We start from the raw sequence: 22,799 nt of genomic DNA on the forward strand, positions 1-22,799 counted from the left end.
TTGTTTCTACTTCCATTTGTATGTCCTGGATGGTTTTGTTCAATTCCTTCACCTGTCTGGTTGTATTTTCTTGCAATTCTTTAAGGGATTTTTGAGTTTCCTCTTTAAGGGCTTCTACCTGTTTACTTGTGTTCTTCTGTATTTCTTTAAGGGAGTTATTTATGTCCTTCTTAAAGTCCTCTGTCATCATCAGAAGTAATTTTAAATCTGAATCCCGCTTTTCTGGTGTGACAGGGTGTCCAGGACTTTCTATGGTGGGAAAACTAGGTTCTAATGATGCCAAGTAACCTTGGTTTCTGTTGTTTATATTCTTGAGCTTGCCTTTCACCATCTTGTTATCTCTAGTACTACCTTCACCCACTGTCTCTGACTGGAGAATCTCTGTCCTATTACCTTGGTTGTGTCTGAACTCCTAAGAATCCAGTTCTGAATTCAATTCTGGGAGCAGAGCTGTCACCCTTGGACTGCTCATGGCACTGATGCAGACCAGAAGGATTTATTCTTTGCTTCTAACAATGTCATTCATGTAACGTTTTGTTATTCTGTAGTTAGCAAGAACCTCATTTGCCAGGGTAACTTTTGATATCTGTGCATTTTTGATAAGACCAATGTTTTTAGTGGACATTTTATTAAGTCAACAAAAAAATATCTTGAGAAACTTTGTCCAGATTTTTTTTTTCATTTTTTACTTTTAAAGAACAGAGCCATTATACTCAGATACTTTATACAAGTGCATAGTGGAGAACCATCACTGGGGCAGAACAATATTATGCTATCTTAGCAGTTGCTTTGGATGAGTTGGCACCTCAGAAGCTTCAGATACATTTCCACTATATTTGAATCTTTTTTCAGGCAGTGAAACAAGTTATAAAAAGCAAAGTATCTAGTGTCTCTATTAGGTGACTGCAGGAATCCCAATTCAGACCAGGCAGGATAGTTCGAGTTTTCCTTGATTTCAAAATTACCCTAATAATCAAAATAATAGTTAAGTGTTAATTATAGATGGGAGCTTGAGATTCTATTTCTTCTACACATTAAATTCAATTTTGTGAGAAGTTAATATTGTAAACTTTCAGCCAAACCCAGGGAATTTCATTTATCTGAAACAGAGTACTTAAAATATGCTAGCTATTTAAAACTAGAAATGGGGCAAATCGATACATTTTGTGGCATAAAATTGATGCCCACAAAAGTTTGTCTCTCTGAGATGTGGTATAAGTTGTACCCAATCAACCATTTCTCCAAAGACAGAAGAGCAGGTTCAAAATATTTCAAAAGAAATAAACACAATTTTATGTCTGAGAAAGGGGAATTTTAGAAAATTCTCAAGGTTTACAATAAGTAAATGATTACTAGTAATGTAGATGCTAACCCAGTGAACTGTAGGAAGATGTTCTCTTAGACTCCTCAAGCTTCCTGCAAATTGTGCAGTGAGTTCAAAGGATTTAGCTTTTTGATTGTTATCTGTGTTAGGAGTTGGGGTGGAATTTTTCTGTAATGCTGCTGCATTGAGTCACCCTTTCTCTTGCAAATAACTCTCAACCATATTCATGTTAGAACACCATTAAAAACTCATTGTTTCAACAAATTAAACTTCAGTGTAGTTGTTACTTTCGTCTGTCATAGTTTTTCTTTCTGAGGTGAATAGAACTGTTTGTCTTGTGTTTCCATAAAAAAGACTTACATAGTACAGGAACAGACTGGTGGGCAATTAGTAATTTGATATCAAGGAATGCGAAAAGAGTAGGATAAATTCTGTTAATTATTGAACTTTTACAGTTCTTCATGTTTGTCCCTGACTTGTCTTTATGTTTTATACATTCAGGCACCACACTAATATTCTTTTCTACCAAATGAGTACTCCATACAGTATATTTGGATAAATACTTATGTACATTGAAGATTGGAACTGGTGTACTAAGATATAGATAGTCCAACCTTAACTATCTAGATCTAATAAAAGCTGCTGAGATAGTTATACATTTGTCTTTCTTTCCAGAAAAGAGCTTTCCAAATCACTGTGAGCAGCAGGTGTTTACGTTTGAGATCCTTTGAGAAAAGGTAGTAAAGTACCTTTGAGAAGGTTAGGTGTTGTTCATATAAGGAGGGAAGATATTGACTTAATTGGATATACCCTTCTTCCCACTTTGTGTTGTTGTTGTTGCAAGTGGAAGTGTTTCAAGATTCATCTGCCATTACCCAGTGTGGTGATTTGAATATACATGGCCCAGGGAATGGCAGAGTTGGGATATCAATTTGATATTAATTTATATCAAGTTACTAACTGCCCCACTGCACTGTTGGAATAGGTGTGGCTTTGTTGGAGAAAGTATGTCACTGCAGGAATGAGGATCTCCCCAATGTGGAATGAGATCCTCTTGGCTACCTACAGAGGAAGCCTTTCCTTGTTATCATTAGATTATGATGTAGACTTCTTGTCTCCTCCAGCAGCATATGTGCCTCCAGGTGGCTATGTTTCCTAACATGAAGATAATGGACTGAATTTTGAAACTGTAAGCAAGCCCCAGTTAAATGTTTTCCTTTATAAAAATTGCCTTGGTCATAGTGTCTCGTCACAGCAATGAAACCCAAAGACTCCCAGGTTACCCTGTTCATGTGTGAAAAATACAGAGAATTTAGGGAAGATATTTACCTTGAGAGCAATCTTCTTTATGGCCCCCAGGAGATTTCTGTTTAAGATCTTAACTGCCAAGGCTTTGTAGAGAGTAGGAGGAGTGGATCCCAGCCTCTCACCCATTTCAGCCCACAGATGATACAGAGGGTTGACCCAGGCTTGCAATATGCTGTGTGCCAACCCCAGCAGTTCTTCCAGCTAAGCAACCACAATGGAACAATTCCATTAGAATAAAAGAAGTACAATAGTATTAAATACAGGCAAATTTCACTCAAGTAGCTGAAATAGGCTCTCATTTGGTCATTCATATACATGTTGAGAATATTATTTTGATGGCACAGAGTTGATGGCCACTGACCTCATGTTATAGAATTTTTGCCCAATTAAATTCAGAAATATCAGAAGAATGTTTTATGAATTTTCTAGTGAAAATTCTAGTGAACGCTGAACAATTGTCATTTCTGCCTCAACTTCCTTTTTTACTTTATATTATTATTATTAATTACTCTTTGTTACTGCTATAAATAAAAATGTAGACATACAAAATGTTGATAACATTAAAAAAACAAGAAAGTTGATTATATCTGTGGCACATTTTTGATAGGTGATAATGTTCATCAATGTTAAGTGGCTTCATGGAAAAGAACTTAAGTGAGAGATAATAACCATTCATTATTAGTTAGAGTCAGCATTGCATATAACCCCCTCATCACAATAGGGACAGCTTTTTTTTTTTGTGGAACACAATATTGCACTTTACAGAACTCCTTTCTTCAAGGACTTTTAGGCTTCCAATAATAGCATAGGTAAAGGTAGAGAGATCTTAGTGGAATGGACACTTATATCAAGAAGCAGAAGTAGATCCAGAGGAGACATAAATATCAAAAATAGATAGTATAGTGTTTGGTAATGTTAAATTCTGTCTACACAGTACCCAGTGTAACATATGATGAACAACACAATTCTATTAGTGCTTCATTTGTATATACATAAGTATATATTTAACTGTGGGGTCAGATTTGGCTTATATAAAACATACAGAGTAGTAAGTATGATTTCATGGACAAGGCATTGGTAAAATGGATTTTCTGAATGTACAGAAATACTGTTATAATGTTACTTAGCAATATTTTGTGTTTATTTTTCAACAAGATTGTTCTATGAGGTCATATTCCTTTATCTTTTTTTCTGCCAGTCTGATAACCATCTACTATTATGCTGTAGTATACTATAAGTAGTATAAGTACATGACAAAGCCACTACAGTGATTTTGCTGTTGTGGTAACAAGCCAAAGGTGAGAACTCACTTGGATCTTTTGGGCTTCTTCCTTGTTTTCTGGAAAAGAGAGGGAAGAAGTGTGGCATTTGGAGGTCCTCTGCTCAAATCCTCGGCCTTGGGCATAAAATTCTTTCTGAAATGATGAAGTACTCAATTACCTGTCATTTTTAAATCAAGTAATTTTAATAACAACCCGGGCATTAATGTATTTGATAGATATGAAATTATAAAGTTAAATAACACTGAAAAAGAAAATAAGGAATTAGACAAGTAACTTTTAAATCTACTTCATTACATTTTAACTGTAGCATCATTTTTGACACCTCCAATTTTATAATCTGTCAACCTCTTTCCATCCTTGTTATTCTCATCTTTGGCTAAAAGTTACTATTTGGCAAGCAGACACTTAAACCTACAGAAAAGTACAGAAATAAGTGTTGTAATATGGTAACATTTGATTAGTATTTGCACCCCTGCCAAAGTTCTTGAATATTATTATTCATTTTTTAAAAATTCTTTTTGATTCAAATTGATGCTTCCTTAACTAAGCATCATCTGAATGGGTCTTTTATTTCAAATGGTCTGCCTCTGCATAGCTGTCCTATTCCAAATATGGTCATAAATTCATAATATTCTTGTGTCATGGCAAAGTGAGTTCTAAAGTACAGAGTATATTATATTAGGAAATATTAAACAATAAGTCAGTTAAAAATAGATACAATGTTGTATGAACATTAACCAATATGTCATTATTTAATTACTACAATTACTTCAGGGTACTTATTTGGCAGATTGTCATCAAAACTACTGTTGAGAAAATTTGTGATAGATTGAAGGAGTTTCTGAGAGAACTATAAAGTGAGAGAAAAACTAGTGAATATAATGTATGATAGAAATATATATTTATAATAAACCTTGAGCTGCATTCTTAAATGCTAATTGATGTCCTGAAGTCTCCATCTATGCTTGCCTCTTACACTATTCTAAATTAAATGGCATATTGCCTTAAATGACCTTCCCATGAGTAGAGGATCTGCTTTCAGCTCTAAACTTAACCTACCATTCTAAGCTAATGTCTTAGAATTAGTTCCGTGGTAGTTCTTAGAATTTGGGGAAGTCTGTAGTTGCTTGCTTATTTTTTACTTCTTCCTCATTTATTCTTAGTCTCTTTAATTATATTCAATCCCTCAAATTCACTGTGAAGCAGTTCTTTATTGGATATTTATAGTGTCCTAAATTAAGGCTACCAAAGGACTTATATGTCCTCTAGAAAGCAGTAGAAAACCAAAGCATTAACTCAACCTTAAAGCAAAAGTTAAATTATTGAGAAAAAGGTTCTTGTTTTTGTAGCAAACATATGGCATTTCATCAAAGTGTGCTGTTCTTCCCTTTCATATGCTAGTAGCTTAAGTATTTCCTTTTTTATTGGTTATTTTATTTATTTACATTTCAGATGTTATCCCCTTTGCCCATTTCCCCGCTCTATTCCATCCTCCTCCTTCTTTTTGTTTTTATACCATTTTTAGAGAAGATTTATTTATTTTATTTATATGAGTACACTGTAACTGTCTTCAGATACACCAGGAGAGGGCATTGGATTCCATTACAGATGGCTGTGAGCCACCATGTGGTTGCTGGGAATTGAACTCAGGACCTCTGGAAGAACAGAGCTCCTAACTGCTGAGCCATCTCTCCAGTCCCCCCACAACCACCTTTTTATCTTTTGGGGGGATGCAAGTTTGAGACAGGGTTTCTCTGTGAAGCCCTGATTGTCCTGGAACTCACTCTGTAGATCAGGCTGGTCTCAAACTCAGAAATCCACCTGCCTCTGTCTCCCAAGTATTGGGATTAAAGGCATGTGCCACCACTGCCCAGCTGCTTTTATACAATTTTAATTACATACAAGTATTAAGTTCTAGGTTGAGGAACTAGCAATACTATAGATGCAAGTAGTCAAGGAACCAGCAAGACAATAGACATAAATAGTCAAAGAACAAGCAAGGCAATAAGCAATGTTCTGTTAATACTCCCATGATCACTGTTTCTCAGGGTTTATCAGGATGACCAAAATATCTGAGCCTACTTCCCTGTCCTAGCCCAAAGTCATTTTCATGCCTGAAGTCTACTTCTTTGTTCTAGCCTGAGATTTATATTCCTGCCTGTAATTACTTCTTTGTTCTAGCCTAATGTCAGATTCTTGCCTACAGCCCATTTCCTTGTCCTTGGCCAATGTCAAATTCCTTCTAAGCAGCCTATTTCTTTGTCCTTGGTCAATGTCAGATTCCTAGCATGCAGCCCCCAAAGATCTCCACATCTCTACCCCCCTTTTTTATTGCATAAACAAGAATAAGCCTGTCTTAGGTCATTCTACTAAAATGCCTTCCTTAACTATTGTGGAATATGCGTTATCAAAATCAATGATTTTCTGTCTTAGGTTGGTAAGGCTCTGTGCAGAATCTTACCTGTCCTTGGCTTGCCAGCCTGTTAAAGTAATAACTTTTGTCTTATTGTCCTGAGTGTTATGGAACCTTGATTTTCTGAAAAAAGTTTGCAAGTACTGGAAGAAGTGAGTTAAGCTTTAAGTGGAAGCAAGAGGGTAGTGGGCTTGATCATTGCTGATATAACAGCTTTAATTACATTAATTGCTAGCACTACTGCTTCTGCAGTTGCATTGACACAAGAAGTTAAGACAGCTACTTTTGTTAATCATTTAGCAAACAATGTTACTAATGTGTTGAGCATATAAGAGGATTTAGATAGGCATTTGGAAAAAATGGATTGATGCTCTTTATCTTATTCAAATTATTGGAAGGAGGTTCAGTGTTTAAGAGTGAGGAGCCATCTCAAGTGTTATGCCAAATACCAATGGAGTTGTGTTAGTTCTAAAATTTACAATGATAGTTATTATAATTAGAAAAAAGATTAAAGACACATGCATTGTATTTGGCATAATTCTAACACCTCTCTGGATGTTTTAACTTTGCATAGTGAGCTTATGAACTTAAAGAATGCTGCTCTGCTGAGCTTTGATGCTGTAGATACTGCTGATAAAATTACCCATGGCTTGAGGTCAGTATTTCCATTTTGGTTAAGCTTTAAGAATGGCATACATAGCTTGATCATGCTAACTCTTTTTGTCCTTGGAATACTTTTATTCCTGCCCATCATGTTAAAGCTTGTCTTTAACAACATCAACATGTTCTCAGCCAAAGTACATGACTTGAAACTGAAAATGGACCCCCAGACAGAGTTATTAATTTAAAAGGGTTTTTCTTATAAAAGTATATTATGTTGAAATTGGCCCATGATGCTTTTCCCCTTTCAGCTTCCTTGGCATGATAAATAGTCTGTAAGATGAGTGAGGGTACTTACAAAGTGAGTGGACAGTTCTGAAATTTGGTGATTCATGGTCTGGGATAACCTGATTGCCTGATTCCATGTGTCCCCAAAGGATGTGTAGTTGTAGACATTCAACATTTTAGCTTTCATAGCAGAGGCCGTGTTCTCCCACAGAAGCAGGTTGGATCCCAACAGCAAGAGCACTGTCCCTGTTAAAGAAGAAGAGGAGCCATGCTAAAGAGTAAAATTTTCACCAGTTTGTCTTTTATAATTCAATGCCAGATAGCAGCACTTTGGGCACTGACATGACAAGGAGAGCACAGTTCATTGATTTGATTTATTTTTCTACGTGATCAAAATAAACACCTGGCTCTTAGATTGCTGATGTGCAAGATGAAGATAGTTCTTGCAAGAAAATAATGTCATAGTATGGATTTTCTAGCTTACCATTGTCATCTCATACCTTTGTCCCTTTGTTAAAAACTTCAGATTACTTCCCCTGAATCTAATGTTTACAGAAGCCACCAGGCATTCTCAGCCTTTATTATTCCATTATATTGATAAAAATGATGGTGGACCGAGGTTCCCTGATTTTCCATAGTCCTAGAATCAGTATGCTGAGTTAGAATGACCAAACTGTGGACTTTGCACTTTAGTTGTTCCATCCTACACACCTGTGAGCTCTTGCTGTGCATCTGTTTGGCAGGAGCCACATATGTAGTCCTTAGGTCCAGTGCTGCCTGGGATTGTTGGCCTTACTTATAAAGAATGACACATTGTCATGGATTGCCTATGAGTTAGAGTGTGTCTACTTTTTCTCTGCTTGCAGTAGCATGTTCCTTTTCAATTTGTGACAATGACTCATCGATGATTTCATCATAAATTTGCCTTCCATTGTATTTACTGAAACACAATTTTAACATACTAATAATTTGCACTCTCAAAAGGCCGAACAGGTATGTATGTATGAAATTAAATTCTATCTGCCTTTAATCACATTAACCTGAAATATTCTTGATACAAGACCCCAATGTCCACATAACCTTTAATAGATAGTAATGAATAGGTATTTAATAAATAGTTGGAAATGTGTAATATAGAAGTATGAAATTGGTAAAGAATTATGAGTAATAAACCATATAAATTGAAATATTAAAAATAGGTATGTCTAATTCTATAGCATACAAGATAATTTTTGCATTTTTAGCTAAAAATGATTTAATATGGTTAAATAATTTATATTAAAATTTCTAAATTTATAGTAATTTCCAAATTTTTTATATACAAGAAATATCTCTTCATTAAACTATGCTCATTCTTTATATTTACTATTTGTAGAAATTTTACCAAGGTGAGTATTAGAGACTGGTGATTTTGGTTTTTTGTTTTGTAAAATCTATTATATCATTATTACTAATTCATTATGCTTGAAAATATCATCAGGTCTCTAGAGACAAATACTTAACCCTAGCATTTCTTTGAAATGGTATTTTGGTTGAATGAAATTGTCAAAGCTGGGTAATAATCACATATACTAGGCTTGTCTGTAACAGTCTCCTGCATTGAAAATTTCTTTAGATTCATTTAGATCTAGCAACTTATAGAAGTGACTAGCCGTGGAAAGAATATTACCAATAGAGTCTTTATGTTCACATTAAAAAAAATCTCCATTTTTGCAATTTTGAATTTTTAATTATACCTTGATTTGTAATTGTTCTTTGCATGGGAGTTGCACAGAAACATTCCTGGTTTCCATGCAGTAGGCACCAGAAACACTTTCATTTTCTTACTCACATCAACTAAAAGAACCCAAAAACTTCTCAAGATATTGACATGTGTTTTCAAAGGAGACGGAAGATTCCTCTTTAAAAACTACTGGTCTAGGAGTTTACCGTGCAGCAGCATTTTATAGCAATTAAGAAAAAGTTTCTCAGATCTATATACCCTTACTTCAGGTAAGCCATGAAAACCAAAAAAGTGTAATTCTTCCTAGATAGGGCACCAATGACATTAGAAGCACAGGGCATTCATACTGAGCTTGGTAAAAGAATGCATTTCTTTATCTTATCTAGGAGAACAAGAGTAAAAGCAATACTTACGGGAGAACAATTGTTGAGTTAAAGATGGATGCATTTCTGAGAGGTCTCACTGAAGCTTGGATACCCAAGAAGGATAGCTTCTTCAGTGGAGGCTTGCCTTCAGTTAACTTTCTACCTCCTATATACTCCATCGCACCACCTTCAGGCCACACACTACTAGGGAACTGGAGGAAGGATATCCAGAGTTCCAGAATACCAAAGGAGAGTCCCATGACTGTACTCCCTCAGGGAACTGTAACGGCCTCGTTAATGTTTCCACAGACCTACCTATATGTGCATTTCTTTGCCTATTTCATGACAATGGATGAAGAGGAAATTATATTAAAACTAAGCACAGGGAGAATTGATATACCTCAATTTCTTTTTCTGTTTTTTCTTTTCTTTTAGAATCTTCTACAGTTACATCAACTCTGTAATACTCCCAGAACCTTAGTGGTATATATATGTATTTTATCAGTTTTCTAACATTTGAATATTAGACAAGAACCACATTTTCAAAAATTTAATCTTTAAGAGTATTTTTCAGCATCATGAAATATTGTAAGGTGCTTCTAGGCTGAAAGGATAAGTAATATATAGTTGCAAAATGCATTAGTAATGTAATTTAATGTGTGCATTATATCAATTTAGTGAAACAATGTAAAAGTCTTTCTGTTTGAATCTAAGGTGTCCCTTATCAGATTTTTCAGCCATTGTAGTGGCTGGAGAAAACATCAGTTCCTCCTATACACCTGGATTTTAATACAACCAGAAAGTAGTTGACTCTTTACACCAGTTACATTACCATTGAATCCAACAACACATTTTGTATGAATTATGTCAGTAAGTGTTAGATTAGGTCCTTTAAGATACTCGACCCCAGTATCAGGCTGAATGCTGTCTGTCATCATGAAATTCAGACAGTATAGCAGAACCTCCAGCTCAGTCTCAGCTTTCATCCCACTACATAGTCATGTATGTTCAACATTAATCTCTAACCTTTTATTTCTGTCATGGTCAGTGACAGCAGCCTGGATGGAGTGATGGATTATAGGGACCTCTTTCCATGACACTGCATAGGAAGCCAACCACTCTCTGCTGGGATTTTTCAGTAAGTTTATACCTTGCTGGAATATGTTTCTCTACCCTGTCTGCTATCATTTCTGTTCTTCTAACTGGATTTCAATATCTATGAGATACTGGATGTTAGCATTATATAATGCATAACCACTTGCAAATGAAAATTTACTTCTTCCAAGGGTGTCTCATTGGAGAAACGAACTGCTCTTAAGGGTAGACTGCATGCCTTGAAGTAGATAACCAACAGAAAAGGAGCTCAATGGAATATTTTGCATAATCTTGCATATTCTTTCTTTTCTTTTAAGCTACAATAGTCTTCCAGTTACTAAAATCAGATTAAAATTTTCATTTTCAATTAGTCATATTATATTTCCATCTTATGTTAGAATGTGCTGCTTTCTCATTGTCTTATACAGTAAATAAAAGCTTTCCAAATTCATATGTATTATACTCTGTAATATAAACAATAACAGGTTTTTTATTATCACCATATAGTAATGTGTAGAGAATAAAATAATAAGAGATGTCAAAGGGTCACTAAAAATTATCATTAGTTAAGTACTGATTTTACGGTGTTATATATCCATATGTATATTAAAATCTCAGCTACTTTTCCTGAATAGGAAGGATGTACTTATGTCACAAAGAGATTCAAGATATTTGATATCTAGCTTCAATTCCTAAACTTACCAATATCAGATTCTATCAAACCATAAAAATCCCATTTTATAAGCAGCCTTATTTGTGAATAGGCTATTGAAATGAGCAAACAGCTCTCAAGTGATGAAGTGTAAATGACCAGTAAACATGTGAGAAAATGTTTGGCATCACAAATCTAATGAAATATGAAAATTAAAACTATATTAGGTTCTTTCTGCAGTTAGATTTGTAATTATCAAGAAAACTTAGCAAGTGCTAGGAAATATTCGTATAAAGTGTAACGTTTATGCACCGTTATATTGTTGGGGAAGTAAACTATTCTAGCCACTGTGAAAATCATATTGGATTTCATCCAAGAAACTAAATTAGAGATACAAATGACCTTGTTGTGGGATTTATAGAAAAGATTCCAAAAGAAAGCATTAGAGATGTACTTGCGTATCAGTGTTCACTAAATCACTTTTTATAGTAGCGAAGTGATAGAACCAACCTAGGTGACCATCAAAGAGGAATGTCCTGAAAGATGATTGTGTAAAGCTGCGAGAGTGCACATAATTTGCAAAGGAGAGCCCACAGTAGTAGAGATGATAGAACCATGGAGAAAGGCTATGGATATGGAGTAGAGCTGGCCTAAGAGAGCGACTATGCATATTGTAAGCAGCAGAGTTGAATAGGAAGAGCTCCCCAAAGTCTTGAGAGTTCCAATGATTTTATCAGTAGCATCAGATACTAACCCTGGAACTGCAGAATTACCCAATTTGTTTTCTGATTTGATCAATTCTTGCTATGTTACTATAGCTCTTTTTTTTTTTTTTAAAGAGGAATGGTTCTTCTGTGATGTTCTGTGTTTGTTTTTATTTTGTAGTATTTAGAGTTAAAGGATAGCATTGAGACTCTGAACAGTGTCGAGAGTGTTGAAGTCTATAAAGGATTTAACAGATGGACTGAAAACAATTTGCATAATAAGATAGTTATAAGCAGTAAGAACAAAGGGTGGAAAGTGGTGACTTCAATGTCATATAGATTTATGTCAAGTTGATAGGGGTTAGGATTGTGGTAATACTTCATTATCCACCTGAGAGAAATCTGTAATAATCTTGGAGATGGGCCTCAGAGCATGTCTGTGAGTAGGAGTCAAGATAGGTTTACCTGAGGTAGGAAGACTAATGTTAAATGTTAGTGGCATTATTCCAAAGACTAGAACACAGCACCAAATGAAAAGAAGAGTGCAAGTGGAACTACAATATTTGCCTTGATTTCCTTTCTGACTGTTAATGCAATGTGACCAGCTACTGCACATTACCTGCTATGATGAAAATCTCCACATACTCCCAAAGAAACATGTCTTCTTACCATTTTGTGTGAGGTGGTATGAATTTTGTAAATAAATAAAGTAATTATAATGTGCATTTCTCTAATTGCTAAGGATGATGAATACTTTTGTGAGGTATTTCTAGCTCATTTTTGTTTCTACTATTGAGAATTCTCTGTTTAGGACCCTAGCCCAATTTGAAAGTGAGTTACTTGTATCCACAATTCTTTGCTCTTTTTGGATTCTTTGTATATTCTGGATGTTAATTCTCTTTGAGAAGTATTGCTGATAAAGATTCCCTCCATTCCATGGGTTTCTTCTTAATTCAATTGTTTCTTAGTTGAGCAGAATATTTTTAGTTCTTTGAAGTTCAGTTGTCAATTATTGGCTATATTTCCTGAATTCCAATAGGACAGGTAAACACTATTCTATTCAGAAAGAATTTTCATACACCAATATCTTTTTTATTGGATTTTAAAAATTTACATTTTAAATGTTATCCCCTTTCCTGGTTTCCCCAGGAAACCTCCTATTCCATTCCTCCCCACCCTGCTTCTATGAGGGTGCTCCCCACCCACCCAACAACTCCTGCCTCCCTCCTGGCATTCCCCTACACTGAAGTATCAAACCTTCACAAGACCAAGGTCACCTCCTTCCATTGATGCCCAACAAGGTCATCCTTCACTACATCTCCGGCTGGTTCAATGGGTCCGTCCATGTGTGCTCTTTGGTTGGTGTTTAGTCCATGGGAGCTCTGGGGAGGGGGATTTGGTTGGTTGATATTGTTGTTCTTTCTATGGTGTTGCAAACTCCTTCAGCTCCTTCAGTCCTTTCTGTAACTCTTCCACTGGGGAACCCATACTCAATCCAATGGTTGGCTGTGAGCATTTGCCTCTGTATTGTTAGGCTCTGGCAGAGCCTCTCAGGAGACATGTTGACAGGACTCTGATATAGCTACATCAATATCTTGAAGGGTATTGTCTGTTTTCTTTGAGCAATTTCAGTGTTTAAGGTTTTAAATTTTGAGACATCGATTCATTTGAGTTAATGTGTTTAGCACGTATAATTTTACTCTCCTGCGTGTGGATATACAGTTTTCCCACTACCATTTGTTGAAGATGCTATCTTTTCTTCAATGTTTGTTTGTTTGTTTGTTTGTTTGCATTTTTGTCAAGTATCAGATGGCTTAAGATTTGAGTATCTATGTTTAGGTCTTCTGCTTTTGTTCATTAGTCTAAAGTCACGCCATATTGTTTGTATTAAGATGGTTACATAATAGTATCTTATAGTATTTGGAATGTTTATTCCTCTAGCATTTTTATTATTGTACAGAATTGCTTTGGGTATTCTGGGTCGTTTATTTTTCCATAAGAACTTTTGGATGGTTTGATCTATTTCTATGAAGAATGTTGGTATTTTTGTTTGGACTGCATGGAATTTGTAGATTGCTTTTGATAGAATAGTCATTTTCAAAATCTTAATTCTGTCTAGCTATAATCAGGGGACATCCTTATACTTTCTATTGTTTTTTCTCACCTTCTTGATTCAGGTATTTCAATCTTTCATTGTAAAGACCATTTTTATACTTGGTTAGGGTTATTACAAGTTATACTGCTGTCTTTGATTTTATTGTAAATGGGAGTGTGTTCATGTAGAGGAAGAGAAACCCTTTTCACCTTTGACGGCATGCAAACTGGTAGTGTCACTCTGAAATTCAGTGTAGAGAATCACTGAAAATGTAAAAGAAGCCTACCATCTGACCCATCTCTCCCACTCTATGCATATGTTCATAGGACTTGACATCCTACTCCACAGATACAGTCTTTGTCAGCTAAGAGATCTTCACCCTGGTAAATATTCTGTCAATTTGATAAATTGCTGGCCTCTATTCTCAGAGAGGGAGGGAGGAGGAAGGGAGGGAAATATTGTTCCTTCCAGTAAACTTTTTTATCTATTCATGGAGTGGTCCAGTTGGGTAATTTTACTGTGCCCTTGCTTACAACAATTAAAGCAAACTTTGTGCAGTTTCAGAATTTTTAATCTTCTTGGACTTTGAACTGTTTGATTATATTGTTTATTGGTGGCAATTTTGCCATAGGCTTTATAGACAACATGTTTTCCTTTTCAGTCCTAACTGTGAGGCTGAGATCATCATGTTTGGGTCTGATCCTCAGGATCATTTCTTACTGTCCCTGCTATTTTTCCCCATTGGTTTCTCAAAGTGACTTTTCCATGCCCAAGCTACAATTACAGATACATTTTTTAGTTTCTTTCAGTGCTGTAAATTCTTTCTTAGGGTGTATGTGTCTTCTTTGTTGTATTCACATTTAAGATTTCTATGTAAGGTTAGGAATGCAGCTCAGTTTGCAGAGTGCTGAGAGCCGTGATAGCCTTCTGCAATCACACGTCAATCCATTCAGATGATGGGCTTTACCCCGGATATGAGGAATCGACAGGAAACTGAGGTCCCAAAGGCAAAAAAGACTCAGCACAAACAGATGCCTGGACTACGTAATGCTGCAGGTTTGACTAGAGCTTCAAGCTGAATCAGACTGAAAAAGAGCAGAAGGCCCACAAAAATTGATGGAAGAGCTGAAACTGAGGGTAACATTATCATTTCTCTGATGGTTAGTTGTTCGTAGCAGTTCAGCTAATGGTGCATAGCTGCCCCTTAGTAAATTGGGTGGTTCCGTGGACAGTTCTCAGATTCATGGAACTCAAAGCAAAAGGAAGATTTTATGACTTCAGAGTCCCAGACGCTACTACCACCTGACCCATCAAATAGCAGATTTGCTGACCTCTTGCGAGGTTGAATCACTTCCTTATTCTGAAACATCTGCTCCTAGCAGGGAGCTCCAATGGCGTCAGCATCCAAGCCTTGAGCAATGGCTACAGGCCAAGGGGTCAGTTTCCTACCTCAGGCGCCAAGACACCAGACTTCAATCTCAGACAGAAATCTATTCCTGCAGCCATTTCCAGCTTCCAGACATGGGGACCACCCATCAATTCAGAGACCTGTCTGAGATATGGAAGTCAGTAGAGCTAAGGATGTTCTACACTCCTGAAGACTTGTGCTGGAATTGAAGGCTCTTTATCGGAATGGCCAGACTTTCCAAAGTATAATCAGTAATACTCCTCAGAGTGGTAAAGGCTCTCAGATAACTGGTAGCAGCTACTAAGAGTCCAACTTCCTTTCATTTAAATCACACTTCACAATTACTTTCAAGTAGTTTTATGAGAATTGACAATACCTCCTCCGCCCATGTATACTCTTTACTATCTGTCTGGTCATTCTTGAAGGAGGGCAGGATGAGAACCTAGTTAGTTAGGAAACAGTCTTAATATGGCATTTTATTACTAGGCTGCAGGCCATACTGAACATAGTGCACAGCACCATGTAAATGGGGCACCCTGGCACACACCTGTAACTGCAGCACTTTGGTAATGCAGCCAGGAATTTCTTGAGTTCAAGGTGATTCTTGGCTAAATTGTGAGTTAAAAGCCAGGTTGGGCTACCTCAGATCTTCCAAGACAAAATAATAGAAAACAAATAAAAACCAGACAAATAAACATTAAAAAAAAATTTTTCTCTGGCTGTCTCCAGGTTTTGTCCTCATGAAATGTCTTTAACAGCCCTCTCTTCATCTGTAATAACTTCCTTCTGAAATACTTTATCAGACATTAACATGGTTGTGTTTCAATTTCTGGAAAATGTATGCATGTGATACCATGTGTCTATTATCATAATTTTTTACCCTAAAAATATTTCCGTACATTTGTACCCTTGGGTCTGGCTGTGGTTTATCTGGCAAACTACCCTGTTCTACTGCTTCCTCATTGTGTAGCTGGTCCTGTTCTTGCCAAAGACAGTCCTGTTTTCATGTTCCAGATGTGTATATATGTAGACATGCATATGATGTATGGATTCATCTCCATCCCTGCTGTGAAGTCACACTCGTTTTTCTTCCTCTACATTATTCTGTCACATTCTCTCCTCCTCATTAATTTCAGGATTAATTTTCTAGTTTCCCTTTTTCTTTATATTTGTGTAGGTGTTGATATTTAAATCGAAATCCACACATGAAAAGAAATACGCAGTATTTGTGTTGTAAAATTGCCTCATTTTCTTTAACATGTAGATTAATCCACTTTCCTAGATATGCATAGTTTTATTTTTAGGACAGAATTAAATTCCACTGTCAATACAGACCACATTTTCTGTTTTTTGTTTATTTATTGATAGACAAGTAGGGTGGTTCGGCGTCTTCTGCACTGGAATAGCACAGCAATAAATGTAGATGTATAATTATCTCTGTGGCATTCTTTCCGAGTTTACCTCTTTGTTGCTGTGATAAACACCATAGTTAAAAACAACTTATGGAAGGAAGGTGCTTATGTTTGCTTGTAAGTTACAGTCTATCAATGAAAGAGGCCAGGTGAGCAGCTCAGTGCAGAAGCTTGAAGCAGAAGACATTGCCCACGGCCTTGCTTTTAGAGTGGCATTGATCCACTTTACTTAGATGGCCCAGACCAATCTGCTAGGGGCAGTAGCAGCCACTGTTGCATAGGCCCTCCTCCATCAATTAATACTCTGGAAAATGCTCCCAAATACATGCTTACAGACCAATCAGATGGAGGGAAAATTTCAGTTCATATTTCCTGTACTCAGGTGTCTCTAATTAATGTCATATTGACACGTATAACTAGTGCATATGCTGACCTAGATTCACACACATACACACACACACACACACACACACACACACACACACACAGAGAGAGAGAGAGAGAGAGAGAGAGAGAGAGAGAGAGAGAGAGAGAGAGAGAAATATAGCTGCACCAGATGTTAGGACTTCCATGAAATTTCTGAGTATTCTTCATTGTGATTCACAGTGATTTTGTGACTTACTGTATCACCCTCGGCTTGTGATATTTCTTGTCTTCCTACCTCATGGTCAGCATGATCCCTAGTTCTATTTTCTGAATTGTAGCCATTCTGGTACTGAGTGAGAAGGAATATCAAAAAAATTTTAGTTTTAGTTTTTCTGTTTCCTAGAGGAAGCATTTTTCAAATATTTATTTTTCTCTTAGATAAACATTCACATTATTCATGCAGACTTTGATTGGATGATTGTTTTTGAGGTTTTTTTTTTAAGTTATATAGTGGCTAGATATTTATGTCAGTCATGTTAGTAACTATTTTCTCTTATCCTGTACACTTTTGTCTTCCCTCTGTGTAGTATTTCTCTTTTAATGTAAAGAAGTTTTTTTAATTTCATATAATCACATTTGTCTTTGGGTGGGGGGATGATAGTATGACTTGCTATTATTAGTCTATGAGTGAAAAATCCTTATTTCTGTAACTTGAAACATTTTAACCTTATAGCTCTCGGTTTTAGGTCTTACAGTCAGGTCTTTGATATATTTCAAACAGTTTTTTTTTTTTTTTTTTTTTTACAGGATGAGAGAGATGGATCTGGATGTTTTGTTTTTGTTTTGTTTGTTCATTTATTTTTTCTTCTATATTAGATAAAGATTCTCCATTGCTATTTGTTGGAAATATATATTGTTTTGGAATACATATGGAAATGCAGTTGTTTCTGTATGCACATATGAGTTTCCTCCCGGGTTTTCTATGATATTCTTATTCTACATGTCTGTATTTGCCGTGGTACTGTGAGTTTTGTTACTAAGATTCTGACTTTTTAAATGCTGCTCTTAACTCATGCTTGCTTTGGCTATTCACACGGTTTCAATTCTTTTGGGTAGCTTCCGGGGTTCTTTTTTTTAGGTCTGAAAAGCATGTCATTCATATTTTAAAAGAATTATGTAGAATAGGTACATAATTGTTGACAAAACAAGAACATTCCCAATGCCAGTTGTGCTAATCCATGAACATGAAAGCCTTTCCATCTTGTAGTATTTTTAGTTTGTTCTTCAATATGTTTCTCCATTAATTTATAATTCTCTTAGCTTATGTACTTCACTACCCTGGTCTGGCTTATTCCTAGTTGTTTTACTTTGGAACTATTGTAAATGTAATTTTTTCTGACTACATTTTAGAAAAATTTATTATTGGCATTCAGGAACACTAACTATTAAGCGCTACCAAGTTTTGGTTGACATCATGTCTTGGTACCTTCAGAAACATTTTTTTCTTAGTTTAAATTTGTAATGGAGATGTATTTATACATAAAATAGTCTTTTACAGAGAGACTAAACCAAAATTAAAATAAACTTAAACAAACAATAATTGCCAAAGGAAAATCAAACAGGAACAGAGATGCGGTTAAGGCACTGTTCTTAGAGAAGGGCTGAATTTGAGCAGAGGAAGGCATGTACGGCTGAGGTTTTCAATCATCCTGTTGCTTGAGGGCTTGTACAGTTCCATTGGCCAGAGCAGGTTGCTGGGCATAAGGATTTGGTATCTGGGAGGATTTCGAGGCTTGTGTGGTTGGCGTAGGTAGGTTCTGAAATGCTTTCCATATAGAGAATTATAGAAGGTCTGAAATTGATAGAGGGAGAGACCTTGGCATCATCCAGCTTGACCCAGCTCCACATGCCAAGTCAAGGCAGCATGACAGGGTAGGCTCAGAAACAGGCACAGGGTGGTGCTGAAGCAGGTAGACAGGTCCTTCTGCCTGCTCTTCAGCAAAGAGCCCAAAAGCCAGGCAAGGCAGCTCTTCCAGACTCCTTGACTCCATTCTGGGAAACTAGAGCAATGGCAGCATTTCAGAAGTCCATCAAACCATTGACCTCCTGTTGGAAGTAACTGAAGGCACAAGCCACTGTAGAAGGATCCGAGAACTGTTGCTGAACAAATACCTCTTGGCTGAACATTTGATACCAGCCTGGCTCTGCCCCCATTTCCAAACAGCGATGAGACAGCCCAGCCTTCTGGAGCATTTTTTCTAGTTCCCAGGGCAGGGCCTCCAGTGTTCCCTCCAGCTGACCCACCATGACCATCTCAGGTATGTTCCCTACAAACTCACAGTAAGTGGCTGAAATGCTCAGGGCCTATGCCAAAATGGAAGTCCTTACTCTCCTCATGGCTGAGCTGATATTCAGAGAGGAGCTCTTCCACAATGATGTAGGGACAATACCCTGTGAGCCAGAAAACTCTGAGTCCTTCCATAGACAGCTAGTGGTGTTCAGAGTGTTGGGATACACAGGTATCCACTCGATGAAGACTCTTGCTTTGAACTTCAATTAAGCTTTCTTGTTGAAACAAGTGTCTTCAAGAAAAATAGTACCTGAGGCCACTTGTCTGGGACCCCATCATTGGACCTCAAACACTCGATGTTGGCTTTGAGAAACTGGGATATTCAGAGAAATTAGGCTGGCTTAATATAATCAAAGAAGAGCTCCAATGACTGGCACAGAAAAAACTCAGCTTGAGGCACAACCTTGGTTTTTAGAAAAATTGGATCAAAGAAAGTTGAGTGGGAGTAGCAGCCAGTACAGGGCCTTCAAGGCAAGAGGTCCTCTGGCCCCGATTATGGATCTAGAGGAAGCCACACAAGAAAAAATAATGTAGGTGGCTCAGATCAAGAACCCCATTGTGTCATACATTCTTCTGCCTGTAGTTGGTTCCAAAAGTTGCCCCTCAGTGAGACCTGCTATTTGGAGCCACGTGAAAAGGAAGAGGAGAAAGAGGACAATCAACACTAGATGCACTTGGACTGGGGACAGCAGTGCCCACAGGAGGCAGAACCTATCTCTCTTGAGGCCGGAGAGATGTAACTCATGGACATGCTGAGGACTGGGAGGTGGGATGGTGGGGGCCCAGGGCCCAGGACTTTGAAGTTGGAGTGAGGACTACCTGAACTTCTTGGTCTGGGGCAGAGCAGCACCCCTTTAGAAAGTTTTTAATTCTCTGAAAGTAGGGTCATATGAACTTTTTAAACAGACTTTAAAAAAATAAAAAGCTATTCAACTGGGGAGTCTTTGGCTTTTGTCTGACACATCTGTATCTCCTGTAGTTCCCTTTCTTTTCTATTTCTCTAGCTGAGACTATAAGCATTGTAAAAAATATAACTGATATAAGTATTTAGCATTTAAAATAACAAAGTTAGAGTGTTCCAATAAGAAAAGCTATTATTTCTCTTTCTTTTATTTATTGTTGAGTATGGTAGGGTAAAGGAGAATCATCACCTTACTTAACTCTCTGTAATGAACTGTCATTATCAGGGAGGCTTTTGGCTTCATTACCTGTAATGGGTGGGTGGGTGGAGAACAGCTCACATCCTGTGGCCTAGGTCAGAGCAAACAGGATGCATTATTTCCTGTAGCTTCAGAATGTTGCCTGTCTCCAGTCTCTCTAGACTACCCTGTGGTCATTGTCTTTTTATTGGTCAGAGCTGTCTGCTGAAAAGGCCTCGGGCTGGGTGAAAAGTTTTCATGGCTGAATATTCTCCGTTCTCACACAAGTTCACCCTACATTTCACAGCACAGACAGGAGTCTCCAGCTCTGGTATAACACCATAAGTCTCAGCAGCAAATCCACAGCTCTGCATAATTCCTTTCAGTGGAGATAAGAATGTTATATATCCTATATATTTTTTGAAGCAAGGCAATTGCCCACCTATGACATGCTAATATTTGTCACTATTACTGATCTTTCTCTATATCCTGTAACTGATGCTCACTATTTATCAGTACATTTGGGGGGATTTTGTCGTGGATTCCTTTTTCACTTGGTCTGACATTCACCCAAGCAACAACATTTCATACATTTCTGGGAACCCAATGGCACCTCTTTTTTCTGTCCACCTGTTCTATTTGTATTCTCCAAGGAGCTCTGCTTTAAGGCCAGCACATTGCTGCATTTTTTTTCTGTTTATTTTTTAAAAAAAAAACCAACAACTCATTTTTAAGCATCCTACTAGTTTGATTTATCTTCCAGACTGTTTCTCAGACTCATCCAAATATCGCTCCATAAATGGGACCCTAGGCTGATGGCCTAGACAGTGAGTGAGTTGCTATTCTAAAAAGAAGCACTTCAGTCACCCTCTTCTTTTATCAGATTTTCATCATTGTGCATTTACAAAAGTAGTGTGTTTTTCAGACACACAGAGAAGGTTAGAAGCTCCCCAGCATGTTTTCTAAAGAATTTTTAAAAGCTTCTGAGTTCTACCTATTGAAAGAATGAGCCAAACAACCATGAGCCTAAGAGCCTGTTGATTGGACTGTCTCTCATTGTCTATAAATCTCTGTAATATTCATAATGTGTTCTTAAAGACAATGGAAATTTTTTTCTGGTGATATAATAGTGAGATGAGCCTGTATTCTAAGTTGCTTAGAAGCAACTAACAAACAGCTACGCTAAATGAATCATGTCTCTCCAAAGTGAAGAAAGAAAATGCCTACTTTGCTTAATCTAGATAATCATTTATGATAAAGGACATTACTCTTGGGGTTCAAAGTTAATCAGGGAAGTCCATCCTAAGGCCAGTTTCTGCCCATGTTTACTTTCTGATTCACTGTGAATCTAACTGAACAAGAGGGAAATAGATTTGAAACTCAGGAGGGGCTCAGTAGTGATCCACTGTAGTGGATAGTCACAGTGCACAGGATTCTACTATATCAGTTGGCAGAAGTCCTACTTTGAATAATTTGTCTTTAAAAGTGAGGGCATAAGAGCAAATTATAAAGGAGAAAACAGATGACAGAGCAGTGGAGTTGATATGGAAAATGTACCAATGGTATTTCTCCTGATAAAGACTCTCTACCTTGATGTACACCAACTAAAAACTCACCAGAGTGCCTGTGATAGGCACTTGTCTCTGAAGAAATTCATTTTCAGCACCAATATACAATAAAATTTTGATATCATGCCATAAATAAGTGATGTCAGATCTTCAGAATTGCTGCTATATATCTAGTTCTCACATACTCAATGGGATGAAATTTTAGAGCAACAAAGAAGTGTTATAGGAACTGCTAATTCTTATCTTTCCTTCTATGTAACTTCAGCCACCAGATTAGGAGAAAGTACTAAATGAATTCCTGATGAGAGGAAGTTGAAAGGCTACAGAGAAGCCTTGTTAGGTTTAGTGTGAATAGAATACTGAGAAAGTGTCTAAGATGTTACCCAGGAGATAAGAAATCAGAAGAATGTATATAGCTGGAGTTGGTTATTAGAGAAATGTAGAAGCATTTAATTTTCACATCCCAACAGGTTGTAAACTTTTAACTGTTTCACAGTACATTGAGCTTGAGCAGTTGCATTATTGTTGTATTGTTGGTAAATATACTGCAAGAGATAACCAAGATTGTCTAGCTTTTATAATATACCTTCAGGTCTCCATGTTTTGAGTGATATTGACTGGAGAGAAATCCACAGATGCCAATGCAGGCAGTGATCCATGAAGAGATAAAAATGAGAACCCGATTCAGACTAACTTCATCATGTAT

General features: G+C 36.9%; 1 protein-coding gene and 1 pseudogene across 1 annotated transcript; both read right to left on the minus strand.

The window, feature by feature from the left end:
* Positions 1-777: 777 nt before the first annotated feature.
* LOC117714219 (prolactin-4A1-like) lies at positions 778-10,290 on the minus strand. The gene is made up of 5 exons (XM_076939840.1): positions 10,137-10,290; positions 7,287-7,462; positions 3,943-4,047; positions 2,654-2,833; positions 778-966 (listed from the first exon to the last, which is right to left on the minus strand). Exons 1-5 carry the CDS (start codon positions 10,288-10,290, stop codon positions 778-780), a joined length of 804 nt encoding a protein of 267 aa, XP_076795955.1.
* An 8,446-nt stretch (positions 10,291-18,736) lies between these two features.
* On the minus strand, positions 18,737-22,182 carry LOC117713357 (lysophospholipid acyltransferase LPCAT4 pseudogene; annotated as a pseudogene).
* Positions 22,183-22,799: the final 617 nt, after the last annotated feature.

This window comes from Arvicanthis niloticus, chromosome 8, assembly GCF_011762505.2.
Source record: "Arvicanthis niloticus isolate mArvNil1 chromosome 8, mArvNil1.pat.X, whole genome shotgun sequence".
Classification (NCBI taxonomy): domain Eukaryota; kingdom Metazoa; phylum Chordata; class Mammalia; order Rodentia; family Muridae; genus Arvicanthis; species Arvicanthis niloticus.